Consider the following 24,544-nt stretch of genomic DNA (forward strand, 5'->3'; position numbering starts at 1 on the left):
TCAAGCGCATTCTTCCCACTTGGCTGTCATGACTCGAGCTTTTTGCATCCGGTTTTTCGTTTTCCCCTAGTTCTACTTGAGTAGATAACAAAAAAATGCGCACACTCAACTGCTGAAGGATACTTGAGTATCCATGTTCTTCAGTAGGCTTTGCGTAGTATTTTTACAGATCACTTATTGTTACAATATATAAATAAGCCGCATTCGGTCTACTGCCGAACAAAGGCCTCTAGCAATGCGTATCTTAGTATCTTGCGTGCATCCTGGTCAACCCTTTAATTTCCCGAGATTGATGCCTGTACAACCGGATACCGAGGAAATGCATGCTGATGGCTTTGGCATGTGTGCTCTGGTGGTACCAATTTTGTGTTTTTACAGCTATTTGCTTTCTATTCGCACGATAGTAAGCGAATGTCAATGGAACTGGTCTGGGATTATCGAGTAACCTTATGTGTACCATCGAGCACTGTCCCTGATCGTTGTGGTCGGTGGGATGACCTGTCTTTCTGCGTTCATAGTCGAGGCCTTGTTATTTACGAGCTATTGTCTTGTGGTGCTTCGTTGAAAGCGCGCAAATCGAGCGCGCTTTCAACGAAGCACGACAAGCGCACTTTCAGGTTCGCTGCTTGCAGCATAGTGATCTCCACTCGGATTTTTCCTTAACCCCACTTAGCTCAACGTATTATTGTTGATACGCTGACCTTGACAGCTCAAACTTATGAATTAAGGGCGGAAATGCCACCGTCTTTTGATACTTTGGAGCGAAGATTCAGTTCTGGAGAGTTCAGCAAACCGATTACTGAACAACTACACTAATTACCATTTACCTAAATTGGCAGTGTTCTTTGCACGAATGTACTCTGCAGGACAACGAATAAACAGCGAAGGAGTTGTTCTAAATTTCTTTGATATGGAACGCGGGGTTAAATCGGCCTCGCCTGCAGTACATACCTGCAAGACTTAAACCTCACTACTACGCTCGGATCTCTCACGGCCCTAATTCGCCACCATTCTCTTTGTCGTGCGCACCCCCCACCGTAGCTCAACAGCCTACTGGTTTCCCGTTCAACATCTACTTTGGTGTCATGGTGCTTCACTGCACACACAGTAATCACTTCCTTCCTCTTTTCTTCTATTCCACCTTTCCCTCACCCACAGTGTAGGGTAGCAAACCGGACGCCCGTCTGGTTGACCTCCCTGCATTTACTCTCTCTCTCTACGTTTTTAGTACACGATTCCTGGTGTGTAAACATCGTGCCCTACGCATGGTTTTCCCGTCACGCTAGCACGACATATAATGACCACCCTTTATGCTCGAGCAAACACGTACGCGCAGAGGACGTGTACAAGAGTCGAGTGCACAATGCAATGCGTGCCGCAGACGTGCGAGACCCAAGCGAGACGCGCACTCGTCGTTTACAACCGTTCGAGTTGAACGTCAACCATTGACGACGGACACACGATACGACACATCTACTGCCCCCCCCCCCCCCCCCGCCTCACCGATGACGTCGCGCCGTCAACGTGTGAGCCAAAGTATACGCGGCGTTTACAACGAGAGAAATCGCGTTACTCGCCCTATTGTGTTCGGGAGGCGTTAATGTGTACGTACGCTCACGTTATGCCATTGTCTCGCGTTGACGCCGATAAGGCGACGGCCGAGTTCATCGCACCGCCGTGTCACTCTACAGCGCGCAATCTCATTTATGGTGACCCGAAGAGGAGTTGCTATCTAAATACAGGGGAATATGGATAGGAATTGTTTTACTCGGCGTCGACAGCATTGAATTTGAGTATATTCACTTAAAATAAAGGTTGAAATATATCCACTGTATGCACTACTAGCAGATTTTACATCTTCAGCCGTCTTTTTTTTTTTTTACCAAAGTTGTTTGAATTCGTACACTTACTGAAGCATCAAGTTTACATTTGATTGATAACTGGGCAATGAAGAATGATATCGCAATTTTGTGAACAGCTCCTATCGAGATATATTTCTTATTCAACTGGGTTGCTACATGGCCTAGTGGCCTGGGCCCATTTCATGCAGATACCTGCAATAAACGACTTATAAAATGTGCTATAAAATGAGTCATCGTTCGTAGTCTTTAGGTGGGTCACTTCAATAAAGCAGACAGAATTGGCGTATTACACGCGGCTCTGAATTATACCAATAATATGCGAGCTGGCGGTAGCAGAACCCTCGTAAACATTGCAACATTACGCATGCTGTAAGCTAATAGCTGATTTTTGTCCTCTTCGCATGTTCTAACGGATATCTATATTTAGTACCAAGTTCTTGATGTGTAAACATTGTGCTCTAAACAGTTGACATTTAGCGATATGCGGCCAGTTTTATACAACCTGCGAGGCCCTACATCAAAATTTGTTTCTACACTGGGTAGAATTCAGCTTCCTCTCTTAAATGCTATAAATTTCATTCAAATCGGCTGAGTGTTCTTCTAATGAGAGCATTTCTGCCTTCCACGCGCACTTAACATGGCGTCCATGACGCGTTTTAGGCTCCCGAGTCGCTTCCGGCGCATGCAGTCGGCAAAATCATAGCCCTCGAGATCTCTTTTTCTTATGCAGACAAAGCCGTCGCTGGGGCGCGTATTTGTACAACGCTAGAAATCGGAGTTGGGACTGCGGGCTTTCAGTCTATTGTAGTAAGTGTGGGGGTTTGCTCGATTTAGAACACATGCTTTGGCGCTGCTTGGCGTTGGCCGGTGATGGTTCTCGAGGTGAACAGTGGTGGCAGCGGATGCTGCACAGTGAAGTGCTGGCGGACACACTCAGGGCTGTCCAGAGGGCCCGTGTGACGGCAGAGGGGCTCGGCCTCTCTGTACCGCCGTGGGAGCATCAGTCCCAGACTGATCCCTCAGGACCTAAATAAAGTTCTTCATACCATACCATCCGAGAAAAGGCCTCCTCTCAAAACCGCGTCCTTCTGGATAACTTCAGAGCCTGTAACAGCGCGTGGCAATGACGTCACGCAGGTAAACCGACCCTCTGCGCCGCGATCCGTGCTCTGTACGCGAGAAGAGACGGAGGCGGCGCCCAAGGCGTCGACGGCGATCCGCTTCGAAAGAACGGGCCCCGTCGAACTTAGTGCGTAACGTGACGGCTCAATGAGCGCGCGGCTCGTGCTGCCTGCCGCCTTAGAGAGGCCCTGAATTATTATTCTCGAGTGTCACAGCTCGTCTTTCGATCCTATGCAACCCTTCGCCGTTCCTGTTGCGCCAGAATTCACTTGCGTTGCACCATACACCAGTTGAAGGTGAAAGGAACTAGCTGGCCGGTTTCCGGGCACGAAAGAACGAAGCACGTAGGCGAGCCCAGTGAAAGGAAAGAAGGAAAGAAAAGAGGAAGGGTGTTCGAATCGAATACGAACATTCCAGAAAGACGACCTAACGAAACAGAATGAAAGGGAAAGAGTGTTCTAATATCTATATTTTCGCATCGAACTGAATACGAATACCCGAGCAAAACGTACCTTCATATATCCAGTTGACTATCGAATATTTTCAGCTTCAAGTGAAACGTGGATATTTCATGGGATGCATTTTGCAACAAAAAGCTCATTTGCGTTATCCGATACGTCTGCTATACGGTTAACTTGATGTCAGGTCAACTGAGAAGCTTGCGAATGAGAAACACAGGAGGTGTGATTGTCCTTGGTGCGTCGTGATGACAGCAATGAATGATGATGATCTAATGTCGTTTTTTTTTTTTTTTTTTTTTTTGCGCAAGGGCCAAAATGGCCAAAGAGCGCCAGGCCGGTGTTAATGAGTTTGCAGTGGAGGTATCATTTACGAGAGGTAGGCGTTACGTGGCTGTAAAGGGGCCTAAAAAACAGTCGCTGTATGGTGCGTAAAACCTATATGTAATAACACTTTGCCGATGGTTAATGAGCTGTACTATATATGGACACGAAAGATACGTTGTGAAAGACAGCAATGAAACAATGGAACAGCGCGTCACCGTATGTAATTCTCGTTGAAGGAGCTAAGTGCAATACTACACAGCCTCGCACGTCGTTTTAAACGAATCCAAACATGGGGAGATTGGAAAAAAAATAATTGCGTCGCCCAAATCGAAACAGGTATGTACGCTGCCCAGGTAATACGAGGCATGCTTACTTAACGACTGGAAACTATTGTTCAGAAGTGACCTCCAGACATTCGCTCTAGACTGACACGCATGCGCGAAAACCGCAGTTCTTCTGCATCCGAATCATTCGACAAAGCCTCCGATTGTTTCGGCATTTCTCACTATCAACTGCAAAGACCCTCGCCTTCTTAACATTTGAACAGAATTCGACCACTTCGAACTAAGGAAGTGTTAAATTGAATACGAGTCGAATAGCAAAGATCATTCTATCCGTGCTCGAAATTTCGAATATCCAATCAACCTTCAAAAAAGAAATGCGATAAGATGCATTGTGATGACCGCATTCTTCGGTCTGTCGTCTTATAAAAGGAAACTCTTGGTTCAAATTGCCGCTTTTTTTTTTTACACTGTTTCCGCCCAGTGCGCCAGGAACCAGTGACTAAAATCGTCATAACTATTAGCAGAGTATTAGCGGCTATTAGCCTGCGTATGAGAACGCTAATAATATTAGCAAGACTAAGTATTACAAGTCTACTAGCAGGCTATTATTAGCCAGAGTGAAGATCATTGCGAAGCTTATTTCGCTGTGCGATTGATCTTGATGCAGCGCGGTGACGGGATTCGGGCGTCTTTTGTTTTTGCCTCAACAGTTCGATCGAACGAAGCTTGCTTTTAACAGGTATACACTATAGGCCGCTCCAAGAAACGACCGCAAAAAAAAAAAAAAAAATAGAATCGCTCACGAGCATGTCGCACGCTTAGATGATCAGCAGTTCTTCGGTGACACCAACAGTTCGTTGAAGTGATGTTACGTCGAGCTGTTTCGCTGTTTATGCGCGGAAAGGAGTCTTACGTGCAGAGGAAATCAACCCCTAAGAGCTATATATACCAGGAGCGGATTATGAACCGGAAAATACGGTACCTTTCCCGAATTTCGGAGATAGAGTCTGCTATCGCCAGTATAAATGCGACGACAAGAAAGATGCAGAAATCTCGACACTACGTCGTAGCGGCGTCGGATTTTTACAAACAAAAAAGAAACCGTGGCGGAACTACTAGTACATGAGGTTAACCGAGTACCAGTTTCGCGGAGGCTTACTACGCGAGCACGCGATGGGGTAATTACTGTACTACAGGCCGTCGTACGTCACCCGAGCGGCGTGGCGCAAACTCCTGTCAGCTTTAATGCGCGACTCAAGGGTTTCCCTTTCGGCGATATAAGTGTGGCGAAACGAGATGAGTTGTGAGGCAACATCGTCTCGGAATCACGTCGATTATCGAATTCACCGCACCACTTTATCTTTTTTCCTTATTGGCACGGCCGCCTTCCGGATGGTCACGTGTCCCCTCGCACGTTAGAGAATGCGCTCGAGGTCTAGCGGTTCCGTGTAAGGCGGGTCAATGTCACCGCATCGCGACTCCCTGTCGTGATTGCAAGGTGAATGTGTGTCTTGCTACATAGTCGAAAGTGTACAATTTCCACGGGTGCCATAAAAAAAAAAAGGGGGGGGGGGAGAAGAAAAAGCTGATGCAATAATGCGCTCATCATGTAGCAAGTCGCCGACGTCATTACAAGGTCAACGTGCATCTCACTGCATTGTCTAAACTGTTCTGTTCATACTCACGGATAGATAAAGGCGTCGATAAAACGAATGCGGAAGCGATAACGCGCCCATCGTAGAATTCGCGGACGCTCGACAGTCTCCGGTCTGGCTTTCTCACCCTAAAACCATATCGAATCACGTAGTGACCTAACCTTGCACAAGCGGCGCTCTTGTGTAATCGGGCACGTGGACGCATAGTACATGCAAATGGCTCGGTCACTCGACTCATTAATCGTTTCTATTGCACACACCAAGGCACCAAGCGCGATGTAGGGATGTTTTTGTTGGCTAATGATGACACTCCATCCTCTTACCGAGAATTGATGTCTCAACACTTCGACGGTTTGCCGTTCCAACGCGTCACCCTTCCCCTGTCGGCCGGTATGTGGGCAAGGCAATGGGAATCAAACCCGCCGCGTCGTGTCCAACGGCAAAACGGTAAATACGTTAGCTTCGTCTAGATGAACTCATCGCGATTGGGTCGTGTCAGAAGTCGAGCTTGTCGCGGTCGGGTCGAGCACGACCCGACTGCGTTTACGCGCATCTTTTCAAGCGGATTGGGAGAGTCGAATAGACTCCGTGAAAGCAGGTTGGCCAAACTCCCCTCGACGCCCGCTCGGCCCGACCCGCCAGCGTTTGCTCAAACCCGACGACCGAACTTTGACCCGACAAGTCAACTCGACCCGACCTTTTCTGTATTCATGTAAACGTAGATAGTGGGCTACCGCGGTGTATGACTTGGCGGGCCTTCGATTCTGCCTCAGCGCGTGAATTGGTGGCGTGCTATAGGCTCCGCATTTATCACACTTAATTTGCTGGTTCAGTCGTATCTGTAAAGCGCACCGGGCACTTAATGAAATAGCGCGTTATATTCAGAAGCTTCTTTGACTGACTTGCTTTTCTGCGATTTAGCCATTTGGTATTGTGGCGAATGTGTGCCCGTTCTTGGCTAATCCTCCACATTGGGCATATGCCACTGTGCCACGATAGCTATAGAAGCCCTAATTTTATTCACATGCATGTGCAAAGGTACCACAACGGTTATCGAAGCCGCGACCTTCGTGGTGCATGAACAGAACCATTGCACAAGACTACACGTTGCATAAAGTATGAGAGCAAACACGATTGCACGCATCGCCGGGAGTTGCATTACATTTATTTAACCACATCGGATTCACGTAGACCCCCGCACGTCCGTTGGATCCGCACTTTTCATCACTGACGCGAACGCTTTCGCGCCGCCATTATATTGCCGGCAAAAGTCACGAAATCACAAGAACTGGACAAAGCCGAAGCACCCCCGGCAATACGGACTTTCCGTTCACGCTTCGCCGGTCGAAACGCTTGCGTTGATGTCACTCTCGCGACAGGCTGGCGACAAGTAATTACCTATTTGCGAACGCGCACTTTCACCCTGTCGACCTTGTCAAGGTTTCAAGACTTGGCCGCTAGCCAACGCTCACTCGCCGGCGCGCGCAGGTTTCGTAGTCGCGAGAGGTCAGCGCTTGCGAAGCACGCGCCTCCATGGGGAGCTTTTAATTTCCTTTTCACGTGGCGCTCAATTCAGAAATCTACTCACGCGTAAGCGCAGTTCAGGATGGCGTGCCCATCCCCAGTGATTGCGGGTAATAGTATTTGGTTTGGAAACATATATGAAGTATTGCATGCAAAAATTGCTTCAGCCAAACGAAAAAAGAAAGAGAGAAAGTAGAAAAAAAGAGGAATAAATTATGCAGACGCAACGCAAGTATTGGAATGTACGTGAAACATCAGCTTTCGTGAAGTTAATCGAGGAAGTTTGGTTCGACAATCGTTCTTTTTAGGAAAATTATTAATTTATCTGTTTTGATTGCTCAATTGCACATTACTTGTAGTTTTTTTCAAATAGTATGTAAACGTTCAGGTGCCCAATTCTAGGCCAATTCCTTAGGGTCGGAAGGAGTATCATCATCATCACCACCACCACCACCACCACCCAGCTACCACGTCTGAGTTAGTCTTCGGCGGAAAAAGTCCTCTTAAGACATATAGGTAACAGGCCGCGCTCACATCTTTACGTCGTACTCAAGACACTTCGCGCCTTAGGATTGCGCAGCTCGAGGAAGAAGGAAAAGGCAGATCCGCCCTGGACGTTTGAAGATATCACATGCAACTTAAAGTGTACCACGACTGCAGTCAAGGAGCTACATTCCATTTGCAGAAGCCAAGTCACTAGTCGTGAAACATTTGAACACGACTTATCCCAATCACCGACGAGTGTACACAAATCGTTTTGTCAAAGTAGCGAAGACGGCTGTGCTGCTGCATTCTATATTCCCTCTCTGAGAAATACATTGGCCTGGACGTCTGGACTGCATAGCCTCGTCGACAGTTGTGGGATGCGTGGCAATAGCTGCTGATCTGCGCAAATTCAAGGCTGCCTCCAGAGAATGTGGTTCTGCTCACGGACTCAAAAGCCGCGTTGCAACAGCTCAACCGTGGCCTGCCGTCCATCAAGTTCCCGCGCAAATCACTAGCCCTCGTAAAAGAACTCGTCAACAACGGATTCACAGCAAAGTTTCAGTGGATTCCCTCCCACATTGACATTAGTGGCAACAAAAAAGCTGATGCTCTTGCATACGCAGCGCTCCACCATCCTCCCAAAGTTAAGGCTCCAAAGTATAATCAAGTAAAAAATCGGACATTCCAAATCACTTTGGACAGCTTTCGGTTCCATCTCGTATGCCCTACGTAACCAAGACAATTTAAGACGGGGCGTATCAATCCTTGTAACAGTAAGGCATGCAACGAGACAGGAGACATTGAACACTTTCTGTGGTCGTACCCATAATACCGAAATACCCGAAATCGTACCCGGGAATCTGCAAAAAAAAAAAAAAAGAAAAGAAAGGGGGGGGGGGGCCTTCCGCCTGCGTGCCTGCGACACCTTGCGTTTCTCGAAGGATCAGTTATAGCTCGCAAAGAAACTCCACGTCTTATCGCATTCTTCAGAGAGACTGGCTTGGTGGACATGTGGTGAAAACACCGCAGTGATATTGTGAGAGACGCTCGGGCGGAGCAATTGACGGCCTAAATCACCAGATTAAACCCGCCGGTTGCTGCAACCCTGAAGGAGCAACCACGATCAGAAAATTCCGAGAAGCTTCGCTAAGAGAGCTTTGCTTCAAGTGAAAGCGAAGCGCGCGCAGACAACTGCCACCGCAAGGGGCACAACGCCTGCCTACTCTTCAGGAAGGAGAGGAAACGCCCATAGAAATGGAATGCAGAAAAAAGAGAAAGCGACAAGAAAAAAAAAGATGACAGACTTCGAAAACGAAAGTAAAACATCAACAGTGAATTAGAGTACGGCGATAGGCACAGAAAAGAATCACTGCAGGTCCACGTTGTCGGTTTTGCCTCTTTTTTAGCATATATACTTCTAATAGAGGGCGAAATGGACAAGGTTCCCTACCAAATCATTCTAATTTTTGTTCGAACCATCCTAATTATGCGTGTGCAATGAAAACAACGATAGCTCTAACGTCAGCAGATATGAAGACTGCAGTGTGAATTAGCGAGCGAACGCGGGCGGCTGGTATTCCAGGGGAGATTAGGTGTCGTGGAAGCGATAACCAGTGATTGATTAGATAAACGTAAAGAACTGGTACCGAAAGGTAGATAAACGCAGTCGAGGGCGGCGGTAAATTAGATATAAAGTGAGGAGGTTAGAACATTTCTACCATAGACTACAATCAGCTGATGCAGTCCGGGAGCGATTGGTGGTCAGGGATAACTAACCAAGTACCTTGCCCCTGCGGTGGGATTAATTAGGCTGATCGTAATGATAGTGACGATTACGGTGACGCCGTCGAGGAAGAAGATAGTGCACAAAGAATTACGTAAGTTCAGCTTTGTTTAATTGAACCGTTTAACTTGACTGGTAGTGCTTGTCACTGCAAGAACTGCGGAAATAGCCAGTGGATATTGTTAACGTCTCTTAGGAGACAACGCATAAGCAGGGAGCCTCTTTAATGACATAGTAAAAAGCGCAGCATGTTCGCAATGCGCGCTCGATACTTCTCTCATGAAGAGGAACTGTTGTACACAGGAAACTCTCGCGCTCTTGTAAGAATTTCAAGAGAAAATGCTACGGAGAAAGCTTCGAGAACTCAGGGTCGAACGAGATATCATAGACTTTAATCAAATGATTTGTGCCAGATAATTTTGCTGGAGAAACCGGCTGTTCCAAATACAAAGGAATTTTTTGTTTTTGTTTAGAATTCTCGTAGCATGTACCTTGCGTTTGGGCACGCTGCCCGATTAAGCGAAGAGTGAACACACTTCAAGTAGTACGCGAGCTCCCCGAAACACAGTTAAGTAGGACTAATGCATATTTACATTTGTGTTAATTTACATTTACATACGCATAAAGCAGTTGCCAGCATTCTATTGCTTTTATGTTATTGTTGGAACAGTGAGCTGCACGAGACAATGGCTCGTGGTTTGCTGGCGTCACGAGCTGTCGCGTCCTCGTTCACGTATTGATAGTGCAGGCCGTACATGGACGGTACTGTGGAATAAATTTTTGTGTGAGCTCTCGTGGTCCTTCTCCAGGCAGTTGTACCTCGAGTCGGTTCGTTCTGCGATCAACTTGCCGCAATTGACAATTTATTGCATCTTGTACTGCAATGCAGTTGCCCCGCTGATCTATAGCGCAGCTCTATTGCATCACTTTTTTAATTGCCACCCGCCATGCGTAGTACACGTTTCAATATCCGTCGCAGCTGCATCTGAAGTGTAACTACGCAACAATTGCTCCCAGCGGATCAGCTCGAACACATTTCGCCTGTCTCGACTTGCGTACAAGCGCTCGATGCACAGCCTCTGTCGTCAGGACTACGGGAAGTCGTGTCAGTAATACCGACGCGTTTCCACCTGTCGTGACGGTCTAGCTGTTGCATGACACACACGCAGATACATTTTCTAGGCACTTTTCAGTTCCACGTACGCTGCAGCACGCGGAGTAAATGACGTTATCCCTACGAAAGTGAACAAACGAAACAAAAAAAAGGACGGAATCGGGTCAGACAAGAACAGATGTTGGGAAACCCTGCAGGTGACGCTGCAGTGAGGCCAGAGGGGGGAAGGTCGAGCAAAGGTCCACGTGCATTTCGAGGGCGGCCGGTGACGTCACCAGAACTACGCTGCAGGCGTGCGTATACTATAGCTCACGGCGTGCTTGGGAATAGTGTACTACGACGTGTCACTGGATACGTGTCGGCGGCAGAAGCAGCAGCTGCAATAGGCCGCACTTTGCTGCAGGTGCGTTCGCTAGCTCGCAAATAGCGGGGACAGCCTGAACGGGAACTGCTTAAAAAATAATACATGTAATTACGCATGTAAGAGGTGGCAGGACTAGGCACTCAAATTTGTGCGACGGGCATGAGAAGAGCTCAGGAGTCGGTATCGCCAAAGCTGTCTATAGGTGAGTTGCATCTTCGAGTCATCTCGCTGTCCTGAAGCTTGCCTTGAAGAAGTGCAAATAGCCAGTTATACCTGTAGTAATGACGATCCGCGGCTACTAGCGGATCAAGAGCTCCCCTAGCCCGAAACATGTATGGCGGAACTTCAGCGCTTATAGTACTGACTCAGCGTGCAGGGTGGCGTTTCCCCTATGCAGTGTAGCCAAACGAAAATAAATAAATAAATAAATAAATAAATAAATAAATAAATAAATAAATAAATAAATAAATAAATAAATCGTCTATCTATCCATCCATCTATCTATCTATTTCCTGTCTATACGATTCCAAACAACTCATGTGTACGAAACCCAGCGTAAGTGCGAAATAACTCCTAACCCTTTTCGTATATCTCTGGACCGTGAAAGATATGGGAATTCAAGTCGGCGGTGTAATCCGTTCAGATAACGCCGCGGCTGTCTTCCGCGCGCAGCTGAGGAGAGCTAAGAAAGAGGAGCTCTGGCGGAAGTGTGACGAGTGAGGAGAAGCATTCTAACTCTTATCGAAATTTCTTCCCGACAGCAAAAATAGGACAAGGTAGCTTTCCGCCCGCGAAACTTGAAGCTTTGCTCAAAGGGAAAATGATCTGACTCAAGGATCACGCACTGTAACGATTTCAGCGCGATAAGAACAAGAAACGCCCCCCTTCATCCTTTTCTGGGCAAAGAAAGAAATAAAGGAACGAAAGAAACTATACGTACTATTTGACATGCAAAGCGTGCCTGTCAAAAGAAGCGAGGTGCTCTTGAAAGGCAATGCGTTCTGTCATTATACGCGTATATCGAAACGGCAACCGTAAATATCTGTTAAGAACACTTGGTATAAAATGGTGACAAATTAAAAGCGCGAGCAAAAGACAGGGCTGGTGTGTATTCTGAGTCCTCGTTTGCTTGCGCTGCTAATCTGCCCTAGAAAGTTACTAACTAGTATGCGTAATTATACTATAGTAGTGCGACGTCGTGGTTTCTACGCGTGTTGTATTCCAGTACGTAGAGCTGTCAGCAGAAGTTTTTGGAGCACGAAATCTGCAGGGAACAGTTTAAATTCCCCGATACTTGGCCGCACAGTCCGAAGCTTGGGTGAACAGTATGGTAGTTGAGCAGGAAATCATCTACTGCATATTTCGACTTGAAGGTGGGCGGATCGGCTGCAAATAAACTTCTCGTGTTTTTTTTTTTTTTTTTCTTCAGTTTCTCCGCTTCCAATTTTTCCAGGTTGGCGGGTAAGTCTTGGAGCCTGAATTTCTGGCAGCCGCCGTTACAAATGCTGGCAAACGTGAAACTAACGCTTTCCGGTCGTTTTCGACTTGTTCTCGTTTGAGTTTGCGCCGATGGCGGCTTACAGCGCTGCACTATACTGCCGACTGTCCAAGGCAGCGCTCAGCTCCAAGCCAGCTCGGATATATTTTCGAAACGTTCACGCAACAATGGTCAACATGAATGTCTTCGTCAAATTCCACCGGCATGTCGCTTTCACCATGGTGAAATGCGCACATTCTGAATGTGCAACAGAATGTGCACATTCTGTTGTCTCGATGTTTTCTGCTTCCACCGCGAGTACAGCATCCCTCCCATATAGGGGAGGGAATTATCTTTCCCACCTGGCCAACATGAGCCATTTTTGAAGTTATCAGTTCTGCCGATGATGAGTGGCCCGGCGCATGTACTGGTGGGGACAAATACGTGATCTGCGAGCGCGTATAGGAAACTGCATTCTTGCGCCCTCTGACGAAAGCAAGAAAAAGCAAGCGCCTGGTACGGAGACATGGCATTGCCCATGCGCGTTCTTTCATGCGTGTATACCTATACCAACAACGCCCACTCCTGCCCAGCCTGGAGTGTTGGATGATTGCAGAATATTACGCCAGGAGAGCGGTGTCTGTTTCTGCCGACGGAGTTGTACAAAAGAACTCAAAGCAGTGCGTCACGCTTTGGGTACGCAAAGATCCGTTTGGGTACGCCAAAGCCGCTTGCGTACGTAAAACCTGAAGTGCCCTGTGGTCGCATCTCACAACGGTCAGAACAGACCCCACTATCCTAGTGTAATCATCCGCAATCATCGCCATGATGCCCACGGTTCCTTCCAACACGGCAGGAACCGTGTCAAGCTGCTACATGGCAGCTTTTTGTTCCTGTCCTCGCATTCGTTAGGATGCTGATGCTGCAATGAATGTCAAATAAAATTACTTGATTCGAAAGACGGCGATGTATGATAAGTGGAGCAGGGGGCCAAATCGTTCCTAACCACAAAGCATGTACCGAATGCGTTCCAGTGTTCTATATTTGTGTCACAATCGTCCCGTTACCGCGATTCGGGTTACAGCCGCTCCATGTGTCGGACACAAATACACGAGTCACGCACTTCACAGCGATATTTCAGCACAATATATTCGCAGTTTTACGTCGAAGCGCTCTTCAAAGCGCCTGCCAGCTTTCAAGGCCGATTACACGCAACGTATTTTCAAAGAAATGCTCAATGCGTCGATATATATGTAACGTGTCATAGGACTCGCTTATCCCGATAACCTGTCCATGTTATCTCGAGTGCTTCGCGACTGAAGGTTAAAATAATACATAAAGTGGGGAACGAAAGCGACGATAAGCAAAGGTGTCACGTGCGTGCAAGCGCGAGTGAGTGAGTGGCTTCCGCATGTGCAATCCCTATAGCAGGTTTCTTCTTTTGCTTGTTCCTTGTGAAATAAATGCGTCAGCTGATTGCAACGCCCGCAGGATGCAGACTGATAACTGTATATACCGGCCATTCACGTTATCACTGACAAGTAGTTATGATTGCTTAGGTTGGCGTATTTCAGTTTTAATGCTCCTTCAGCGCCGTCATCGTTAAATGTATTAATGGTTAAGACGAAGATTCTGTCGGGCTGAGGTCTCCATCAGGTACGCAATGCGGAGGTCTCCCCGTACGCGCTGCGACGACGCCAAAATTAAAGCTTAATGTGCAAACTGTTGCATGCATAATGCGAGACATTGTCGAAAATGATCAGTCTGCAAAGCCACAAAGCCGGTTGAATCCAGAAAGGACGACGTTTAGGCAATCCGGGTTCGGCTCATCATCAATACCTTGCTGGTTGGCCCACCACTCTTGCAGTTCCCGTATATACACTAGCACCAGAACTCCCTGTAGTGTCTTACTGTAGGGAACGCTGATGGATGCAGTGTGTTGTGACGGTAAGCGTAATAGTTCGTCTATAGTAAAACGCATGAAGCATCGTTTCGCTCTAACAAGGCGGAACAAGGAAGCAACGCGGAAGCGTGACAACTCGCAGATTCCAAGACGGTTTAGCGAATACATTTCCGCGAAGTGCAGCATCTAATCGCGCCTAATTAACACAAATCCACTTATACGTTTGTCTTTCGTTCTTTTGTTGCGTTGCAGCATCCTCCTCGGGTGACAATACACGCACGCGGAAGCCATGAGCGCGCCAAGCATCTCAACCAGCTCCCCGATCGCGTCGTCCCTGCTGCCGCTGCTGCTGTGGTCCGTGCACGGGACCACATGCATGACCGTCGGCGAGCCGTCGCCGACGGGAAGCGAACGCGGCGAGCACGTTCGGCACGGGTCGCAGGAGCCGCAGCTCGTGATACAGCTGCTCGAGTACGTCACGAGCTCGTACGAGATCGAACAGCCTCCGCCGTTCGTGGTCACCAACACGACCAAGATGACGCTGTCTCGTAAGTATTTTTTCTTTTTACCTGCTGTGTCAGCCAGTGCCGGTTTTTCTTTTTTCTAAACCGATTAGCACTCTTTGCGAACTTCGTGCACTTTGCGGTACGACTGCATGCGCAGTCGAGTGCAAAGGTCTACAGTTTCATGGAGAGGTCTACAAACCTCTCTATCTATGAAAGAATATGAGAGGACCCCACCTACATATACTGTGGCGAGAAAAAGCACATGTCGCCTTGAAGAAGTCCACTTGTCGAAACGTTGGCTCTTGCTTTCACCTTGTTCTCGTTTTGCTCATCGTCTTGAGTTTCCATCTCCCGCCTTCCCCGTGTTTTCCCTCTATCTATGAAATTCGTATATAGTGAGGTTCGTTGTACTCCGCAGATTTCTCGATTGCCTGATTGACGACACGGATAGTTTTCCTTCTAGCAGACCCCTTCCTGAAGTCAGCCCGTCTTGGTTGATTTAAGTGTTGTCTGGATTCTATTGCAAATTACCGTGGTGAATATTTTATGCAACTATTTTTAATTAGCACTCAATCATTTCTAATTTCAGAGGAAAGCTGTCATCGTCACCATCGTAACATTACTTTGGCACGTGCGACAGCATTTCAAGCTATATCGTCATTAGGAAACACCATTCCGCATCAGGGATAATTAAAGCTTGTTCGCTTTTATTACTGGTCATGGAGAGAAAATTCGTGCAGAAGTGACATTTTAATAAAAAAGGGTTAATTGCCACAGTAAATACACAATTAGTCATTGATTCGCTTAATTATCAACAAGTGAATCTCGCTCCGGTGTATTGAAAACACCATTACAGGCTTTGCGTAAGACTTACCGCGCTTAAAACCTTAACCGAGTTATTAAATTCAGTACGTGAAGAAATACGTTTGACTTCTTGCGGACAATGACTTTCTTTTTTCTTTGTTCCGGTGTTGGAAAGTCATTAGTTAAAAAAATTCCCACACGTATTTTTCAAAGTGACCGTGCTCTGCATCCGGCACGTCACCCGATGTCCCACGTCACGCAAACCAATATAGCCGCGCAAAAAAAAAAAAAAGCTTTCTTAACTAATAGTAAAAGCAAGGCACTCCCCCCTTCGAGTCGTAATGAACGGCCAGCGGAGAGTAAGTAAAACTCTTGCTTGGGCTAGTTGGTTCACGCTTGAATGCGTAAAGAGCAAGGCGCAATAGACGAGGACTGCGCTTACGTTCTCCTTCAGTTCTCGTCTATTGCGCCTTGCTCTTTACTCATTCCAGCGGAGAGAAGGCGACTTACATTTTGACGAGGCAATCGAGAGGCCCTGCGCTCCGACCACGTCCCCATGCCACGTGCGGAGAGTTAACGGCGGCGAAGGACCGCAGGGTCGGGCGAACACTCCCAGGACAGCCATTGTTGTTGCCGTTGCGTTGCGTTGGCCGCTCGATCTCGCCCCTGCGAACAGCATCAAAGTGATGCCCTCGGGAACTACTCTCCTCGCCATTGTAGCTTCCCCGAGCCGATTTGCGACGACACGGAAAGAGATCGCTGGCGCAGCCAACGATGCCTTTCGCTTCGAGCAAAACTTCCGTCAACCGCGCGGATTCCAGCATGGTATACTCTATCGGCGAAAAATTGAAACGCGAGCAGCGACAACCACCTGTCACGCGTTATATTTTATACGTTACGGAAGTGCGTCGTGCGGTGGCTCAGTGCCCGTTTTTTTTTTAGCGCGAAGTGTCGTGCCCAGTGTTCGTTTTGGAGCGCGAATTAAGCCGTTGTAACGAAGGCGTCCAGCGCAAACAACGCGTTGGGGGCAGTTTCAATGTACTTCCCCCTTTCAGTTTGTGCTGACGTAACAGGTAGGCGCATCTTATCTGTAGGCGCTATCGCAGGGCACGGCTGCGTGCGATCGCGTGAGTTGGCCTAGGAGCGACAGGCATGACTCGGCAAACGGGCGTCTAAGGACGACTTGGGGGGCTATAGATGACGACGCTTTTTTTCACCCGTCGGCGCCGATTTGTCGACGGGCGGACGCGTTCCAGCTTTTGAAATGGCCTCTGATTTAGGCCACGCTCAAAAAAGCGTTCAAAAAGAACAATGACACGGGGAATAGCCGCCGCGACATATCCGCAACCCAAGGTGTCACATAAAGCCGACAGCCAGCGAGGAAATCACGCTGAGGGAATGACTTATTTCGAATGTAGTAAGAAAAAAAAACGCGGAAAAGCGGGGAAGCGAAAGTGCGCGAAAACAATTTTTCGCAAGAGACAAGTTGTCATTTCGTGCTATTTCATTTGTCTTCACCGCATTATTTCAGCATTTTAGTTGGAACAATTAATTTCCCATAGATGCTTCTTTCGGCTCCATATCTTCACAACTAGTCGGGCGAGTTGGTTGAGCACTGCGAGCGTGTAAACGGCGATTCACAGACTTGGACTAAAACGCTACACTGTAAACAGATTGACGGCCTCAAGGACGTTTTCTGTCCATAACTCGCACCCTTACGTTTTTTACCTATCTAGAGGTGTTAGTTATAGACCGGTTTGCACCTTTCAGCACCCTTGACGGTGTAAATCTGTTTGCTAGGGTACGCGACACGTCCTTCCCTTTGGCCACATCTTCTGTGAAGCGAGTTTTACCGCTCTCAATGCTTCACTCTCTGTCGGCTTTACGTGGTTGTAAAAACAAATAAAAAAATCGAGCCCATCGGCTTGCCCCACATTGCCCAGTCTGCTGTAGGCGATATTCACTAGGAAGTTACGCTTTAGAGAAATTTACTAAGCAGCGCATTTAATTTCTTAAACCGCGGACCAAATGAAGACATCAAAACTTGAGACGATGGCACGACGTCTGCTCAAAAGAGATGAAACAGGAGTAGGGCAGGGAGGTTACCGGTCGCAGGCCCGGTTCGCTACCCTGTACTTGAGGATGGGGGATACAGGAGTGGAGAGCGTGCGTGCGTGCGTGCTTGCTTGCGTGTGTGTGTGTGTGTGTGTGTGTGTGTGTGTGTGTGTGTGTGTGTGTGTGTGTGTGTGTGTGTGTGTGTGTGCGTGTGCGTGTGCGTGTGCGTGTGCGCGTGCGCGTGTGTGTGTGTGTGTGTGCGATAGAGAGAGAGAGAGAGAGAGAGTACAACGAGGTACGGAGGTACGCACTCGTCCACAGAAATGCGAGGCGCGTTCTCCGGAGTGCGTTAGCCACATTGGCGATAACACTTGGTGCCAAATAAGTCCTGTGGTATCACGTGTATGAACCACGATCGGGTTAGACACGCCGTGGCGAAGGTGTCCGTATTAATTTAGCCCGAACTAGGGTGCTTTAACGTGCACCTTAATATATGCATGTACACAAGCGTTCTTGCATTTTACCCCCATCCCCAGAGGAATGCGACCGCCGCGGCCAGGATCGAACCCGCTACTCTCGGTCAGCAGCGAAACGCCTTAGTCACTAAGCTACCGTTGCGGGTACGTAGTGTACGAAACCGGCTGAATGCGAGCATGCGGGCTAGATTTACGAGGTGTCATTTCTATTCGGACCGTTTCAAAATGCAAACGCTTATATTTATCACTAGATAATTGCTTGTTTCAGCGGGCCGCTGTCACGAGCATCGCACCAAATGGCATTACACTGGCACGCGTGGAAGCAGCGCCGAAACTATCGTCGTTAGGAGTCATTAACCATTTAACCAGGTAAAACCCGAACACCATTCCAGGTCAAGGGAATGTTAAAAGAACTAGCTCAGCCTTATTTCAGACCTTGGAAAGGACATTCGCGCGCGCGCACACACACACAACCGCACGCGCACACACACACAACCGCACGCGCGCGCACACACACACACACACACACACACACACACACACACACACACACACACACACACACACACACACACACACACACACCGAATCAGTTGGGATTGACAAAGTATTCTGGAAGGTTTCTCGGCAATATGACGTTACGTCGTGGAACAGAAACAGAACAGAACTTTGACGAATCAAAGCGTATATATCAAAAGCGACGCGTTTTGGCTTCGTGGACATAAGCCCTCGATGTCCAAAATAATTTTCCACGCGCACGCGGCGCACCACTCAATGTCTTCCCTAATTGGTAACCGCAAGACACTCACCGATCGAGACTGAACGAGCGGCGGCTTCGCGAGGGCGGACGTCAAGGCGGTCTCAAGCCCGCGTTGCGCGTCAGGACGTGCGCGCTCCAACTACGACCGCAGCCACGAGCGGGAAGTTACCGGCGCCGGAGGACTGTTGGCCCACAGTGACGGAACACTCGAACACGTGCTCGGTGTTGGCCGCGCCCGCCCAAGCTCGCTCGGCAAACACGTGACACTTTCGCTGCCGGAATGACGCGGCTCGTCATCGTAGCTCTGGTGCCGATTTTTCTTTTCTTTTTTACGAGGGCCCGGTAGAACCGTTCGCACCGCCAGCGATGCCATGCCTGATAAAGCCCCCCAGAGGGGCTTTAATGCCTGTTTCGATAAAAACGAAACTTCGTCGGCCGCAGGGCTTGCCGCCAGTGGCGTAGCTAGGTCGTCTCCACCCGGGGCACTTAGCTCTTCTGTCCCCCCCCCCCCCCCCCCCGGGGTGTAGTCGAGGAAGGCGAGGATATGGACAATTTTCGGGTGTCTTCAGACATAGCATAAGACGGAGCATAACGCTGTTCCGTGAGAGAAGCCGCTACACGAGTAACACTGTCGAAGCAGCCGCAGTGGTCAGTGGGTATACGGTTACATGATCCCGACGCGAGCGGGTCGAGTCGGAAATCGGGCCGACTCGAACCCGACGCGACCGCGTTTGCGTGAAATCGCTTCTGACGGGCCATCTGCAACGGCAATATTTCGCGCCTGTTATCGTTAGAACAAGGTTGCTCTCCGCAGTTCTTTGCCGTGTCCTGAGGCTATTCCCGCTGCCGGCGCATAAAACGCTGACGCCTTAGTAGCCCGAGTGACAGCGCTGGCCGACCCAACCCGTCCGCGTTCACATGCACTCTGCAAGCGGGTTGGACCGGCTCCACCTATCTCAAGCAATCGGGCTGACCGACAAGCGTTTACATTAACTCAATAGGCGACTTCCAAGCCGACTCAGTCCGCTTCTGTCGAGTTTCATATAAACGCTCCGAGTGATGCTTATCTTTTGTGCGTTCGCTATCATTTTCTTTAGTCAAGGAAATTTTTTGTTTCAATCTGGTAGCCAGGGAGAGCTGATTGATTTTTGTCATTGTAAGTACATACATGCTGTTGTACGACATGCGACTGTATGTCATATATGTACACTCGCATTCTGCATGAGCTGCAACGCCGCGCCCGTGGTCGAAGGGTCCCCAAGACTGCACGGAGGCGCTGAGACACGAAAAAAAAAATTGAGAACTAAACACCGTTACAATTACTGGCATTAATTAAACCAATGTTTCGTATGTCGGCGCAGCCGTGCAGTCAGCAAGCCACGTCGACCGCGGGCACTTTGCAGCAGCTCATACTGAACACGACTGTACCTCATATGATTGGTTTTGCTTCTCCCACGGTTCTGTTCTTGTTCTTGCGTGTGTTAAAAAGTTGGCGCTTGTGCTTCTCGTTCGGCGTCGTCGTCTGTCACATTCTGCGCCAAATGTCAGTGTCCCACTTCTCTCTCACTTCGTTTCCTTCGTTTGCAGACGCCGTGAAATCGGTGAACCCGTTCCTACTGGTCGCTCTGGTGGTCACCGCGCTGCTGGTCCTGCTCCTGGGCTTCGCGTACGTGACGCGCAAGAGCGACACCGAGGACCCGGACTCCCCCGCTGGCAGACAGCAGCAGCGAGACGCCAGCGCCGCGTCGCGCCAGAACGGCGCGTTCGAGCAAGACACCGAAGGCACAGACGCGTGCCCCGCGCAGCCTCCGTCGTACGATGACGTCGTCAAGGTCCCGTGGACCATATGGGCCGCGACGCAGCAGGGCGTCTTCACGCAGGGCTCGGGCGCCACGCCGCCGCCTTCGTACGAAGACGCGCGAAGAACCTTCCCGTTCCCCGAGTGCGCGCAGTGATGACGTCACGACGTGGTCGGATCTGACTCAACGGAAGTCGTCAGCTCTCGTCTGCGACGACACCGGTACGACGTCTCAATTCGAGTAGGAAACGCTGCAATGGCGTCATTCACAACGCCGGGCGGATGTGCCCTCTCACTCTCTCTGCCAAGACGCTCGTAAGATGTTCCCGCTCTCATAGGGTACTGCACTCTGACGTCAGGGCACTGACGGATGTGACGCAACGGAAATGGCTCCACACCCTATCCCTCTGCAAGAACGACAGGATGACGTTTCTGCTTGTAGTAGTGTGCATCCAGTTTCGACGTCATGGTACGGAAGGATGCGGCGTTGCAAAACTTTTTCGTTCTCAAAGCGACGGCGCTAGGAGGTTGTGTTCGTTTAAGGAGTTGGCCACGACACGTGCTGAAGTGTCTTAACGAAAACGCCGAGTAGATTCTGCAGTTATCGTTTACGTAACAACAGGCGGCGACGTGCCAAAATTACCTCCTCGTGCCAAAAAAAAGTCACCCTGCTTGCCAGATCATGGAAACGTCCGCGCTCGACAGCTAGGTTAAGGTGGACGAGTCTGCGCGATGTTGCTACTCGAGTGTGTACCTGCTTTTAGAGTCTCTTGAAGAGAACCAGCGTGCTTAGGAAATGCTCTTTAGGACAAATGTGTGATAGGAAAGAGCGTGTGTTGTTCGTCGTGTTTCAGCACCTGGACGAGCGCGAGATGCGACACCTCCGACCAGGAAGACAAACTCTCACTAAAGCTGGGACATCTAAACGAGCATGTTCAGTACTGATGATTCGAACGCCAGAGCACGTGGGATCCAACACGTGACCGTGAGAAGACCGCGCGCACCTGCAAGGCCCGAGTTGCCGAGGACCGCCGATACAGCTTTGTCAGTCAGACCATAAATATGTACTTTTTTTTCTTCCCCGCAGCTGTATAATGAAGTACAAGAGTCTCACTCATGCAAGCCGTGTCAGTCGCCTCGGCAAGCAACCACTTGTCGAATCAGCGCCGTAGTGCCTGCCACGGAAATGTTTGAAAGGCTTCACGCGCAAGAAAGTGCACGATGCCTTGCGGTGAAATCAGCTTTGACGAACGTGCAGTGCATCGCGCGGGGCACGAAACGAAGGCAACAGCGGACAACTGTTGTCGAGTAACGTGAGATGCGATCGCCGTCGTTGTTTTGGAACGTTATTCAGTGCACATAACAAGTGACCACCTAGTCTCACAAACCATGCGTACGACCAACGAGCGGCACCTCAGGTTGCTCGTCGATCGTCCGATGGAAGCTCGTCTTTCTATCCCACAAGGACCATGGCTGATGTGTTTTTTTTTTTTAATATGTGGACGCCTAGTCGACTCTTCGTTGTCTCAGATTGGTGCGCGGCCGATCCAACGGTTACTAGGCAGTGCCAATAATTTATAGGACACTGTGACAAGCAAATCATGTGACTCCTGTCCCTTTCTGTAAAGAAGCATCACAAGGGCCCCCAGTGCAGAGATACTGCTTCCTAAAGTGTGCTACATCAGAGAAAAAAAAAAGTGTGTAAATCTGCCATAGATCATCTCATCAAATCGTGCCAAGGACTCTGCGAAAGCATTCATCTGGTTCCGCATCAGTTGTTCAAACAGGTCAATAAACTCACGAAGAAAGCTGCCTTTACAGAAGCCTGTCAAATCTTGTTTAAGGATCCACCCATCACACTAACACCCCGGCTAGCATGCCAGGTAGCCAGCCAGGCAAGCACCTCCAGCTCGTCATTGTAGTCAGCACGTCTCTCACTTTATATGTGTACGGCCGCGTTCATTAACAAAGCATCATTAGGTAGACATTTAAGGTTGCTTCTAGGGGTGTGCGAATATTGGAAACTTACGATTAACAAATCGAATATTGTCCTATAGCTATTCGGTTCGAGCTTCGAATCGCATGGTCACTATTCGTAAAGAATGGATATTCTTTAGAATAGCTTTAGAACATTTCAAATCGTGAATTTGTGCACGATGACAAATAAAATTGGACGAAATCGCGATATATTTCATCTATAGGAAGCCATATTTGACATAAAACACGCAAAACCACGTAGTGTGATAGTGTGAAGCACGCTAAGTCATTCAAAGAGCCATACTTTCGCTATAAACTGCATACATTCGCATTTTTTTAAATAGTCCCGAGTGCGTAAACAAATTATTTGCACCTAATGCTCCGTTTGCGATTTCAATAAACAACGCTTGATATGTATGCAATGCAATGGCACACACTTACTAACATTCTGGGTAATATGGTGTGAACATCGTTGTATGTATTAATAATGAAAACGGCTGTTCTTTATTTGCGAACTATTCGAAAAGTACTCGATCCGATTCACTTCCGGCACTATTCGATTCGCGTTTGATTCGGCCCTAAAAATGCTATTCGCACACTTCTAGTCGCTTCTGTTCAACAAGTCCTGGTAGATGTTAATGAGAACTTCAAGATACACAAAGTAATAGATTCTTGAGGAACGAACAATTTTCGCTAAGTACAAATCTAACTTAACAAGGCTGGCTGATGGGCTAGTTGGTTCACCGTATATAGCAAAATTAAAAGAGCGCAAAAAAGGACACCGACAATACCGAACAACCTAAGCACTTGTGTTCAGTCTTGTCCGTGTCTTTTTTTTTTTTCGCTCTTAATTTTACTATATACAAAAACAAAGGCTTGGAAAACTGAACAGATACGTTACGCACTGATGCAGTAAATGCGATACACTCACCTCGGGAAGTGAATGGTATCATTGCGTTTATTACTTGGCATCCTAATTTTTGGCGGTAACCACTGGTCACGCTAAGAGCGACTACCTGCCCCGCTGAAATAACGCTGAGTTTTGTAGTCATATCTGCATCGCACCGGGGCAATGGCAAATTCGTGCAATCCTGCATAATGGCTCGTAAAGTAAAAAGGATATAACACCAGTGCCAAGTAGTTTATCAGAGGAAAAAGAGAAAAAGAAATACAACTAAAAGCTTTTTTTTTTTTTTGCTCGTATCAGCGAAAATAGCATGTAACTCCCTAAAAAACTTGGTAGCCGAATAGATTATAAGGAGCGAATTCGACTTGCCAGATTCTAGAGCGAAATGCCGTACTATATACGGTCACTGTACAAGGTTTGGTCACTCGTGTGTAAGCCGCATCACTGAGCCTTACGATGGTTGTGTGTATGTGAGCTGTTCTAGCTTAGACTTCTGCAAATGAATTGAATCGGTGCATCTTTTATGCTGCCGCAATGAGCCCAATTATTTTTCTCCAGCATTAAGGCAGCCAGAATATGGCTGCAACAGTCAATCAGTCTCACCGACAGCCAAGTCATTTGTGATGCTCCAGACACGAAGCGATGCGCATACACACACACAAAAAAAAAAACATATGCTACATAAACTATCGTGGCGCAATTATTCAAAACGAGAATTGAACGTAAAGAAAGCGATGGTTAAATTCCTAGCTGCGGAGGCAGCATTACGACGGAAAGAGTTCGGAACCACTCTTGTACTAAGCATCGGGCACGTGGTAAATGAACTTACGTTAAACACAAATAAATAAATAAATAAAATAAATAAATAAATTTTAATTGCGAAGGGTAAGGAATGGACACGA

General features: G+C 48.2%; 1 protein-coding gene and 1 long non-coding RNA gene across 5 annotated transcripts in view; one reads left to right on the plus strand and one right to left on the minus strand.

Moving 5' to 3' along the window:
- The window catches only part of LOC126517802 (uncharacterized), a 28,578-nt gene extending 6,006 nt beyond the window's left edge, over positions 1 to 22,572 (plus strand). Inside the window, exons 2-3 of the mRNA XM_050167597.2 lie at positions 14,612 to 14,907; positions 20,548 to 22,572. Coding sequence (XP_050023554.1) covers positions 14,649 to 14,907; positions 20,548 to 20,915 — 627 coding nt within the window. The 5' untranslated portion in view covers positions 14,612 to 14,648 and the 3' untranslated portion in view covers positions 20,916 to 22,572. The remainder of the gene's footprint in view (positions 1 to 14,611; positions 14,908 to 20,547) is intronic.
- Positions 1 to 24,544, minus strand: part of LOC129381376 (uncharacterized) — a 128,382-nt gene that overhangs the window by 94,899 nt on the left and 8,939 nt on the right. For 2 of the 4 annotated variants that reach the window (XR_008609568.1, XR_008609566.1), the window contains exon 1: positions 16,180 to 16,920. This is a non-coding gene — a long non-coding RNA (uncharacterized lncRNA). Of the gene's footprint in view, positions 1 to 16,179; positions 16,921 to 19,009; positions 19,428 to 24,544 lie in introns of those variants that run through there. The other 2 variants (XR_008609567.2, XR_011891261.1) reach the window with 2 other exon arrangements.

The sequence above is a fragment of the Dermacentor andersoni genome, chromosome 11, assembly GCF_023375885.2.
Source record: "Dermacentor andersoni chromosome 11, qqDerAnde1_hic_scaffold, whole genome shotgun sequence".
NCBI classification, from domain to species: domain Eukaryota; kingdom Metazoa; phylum Arthropoda; class Arachnida; order Ixodida; family Ixodidae; genus Dermacentor; species Dermacentor andersoni.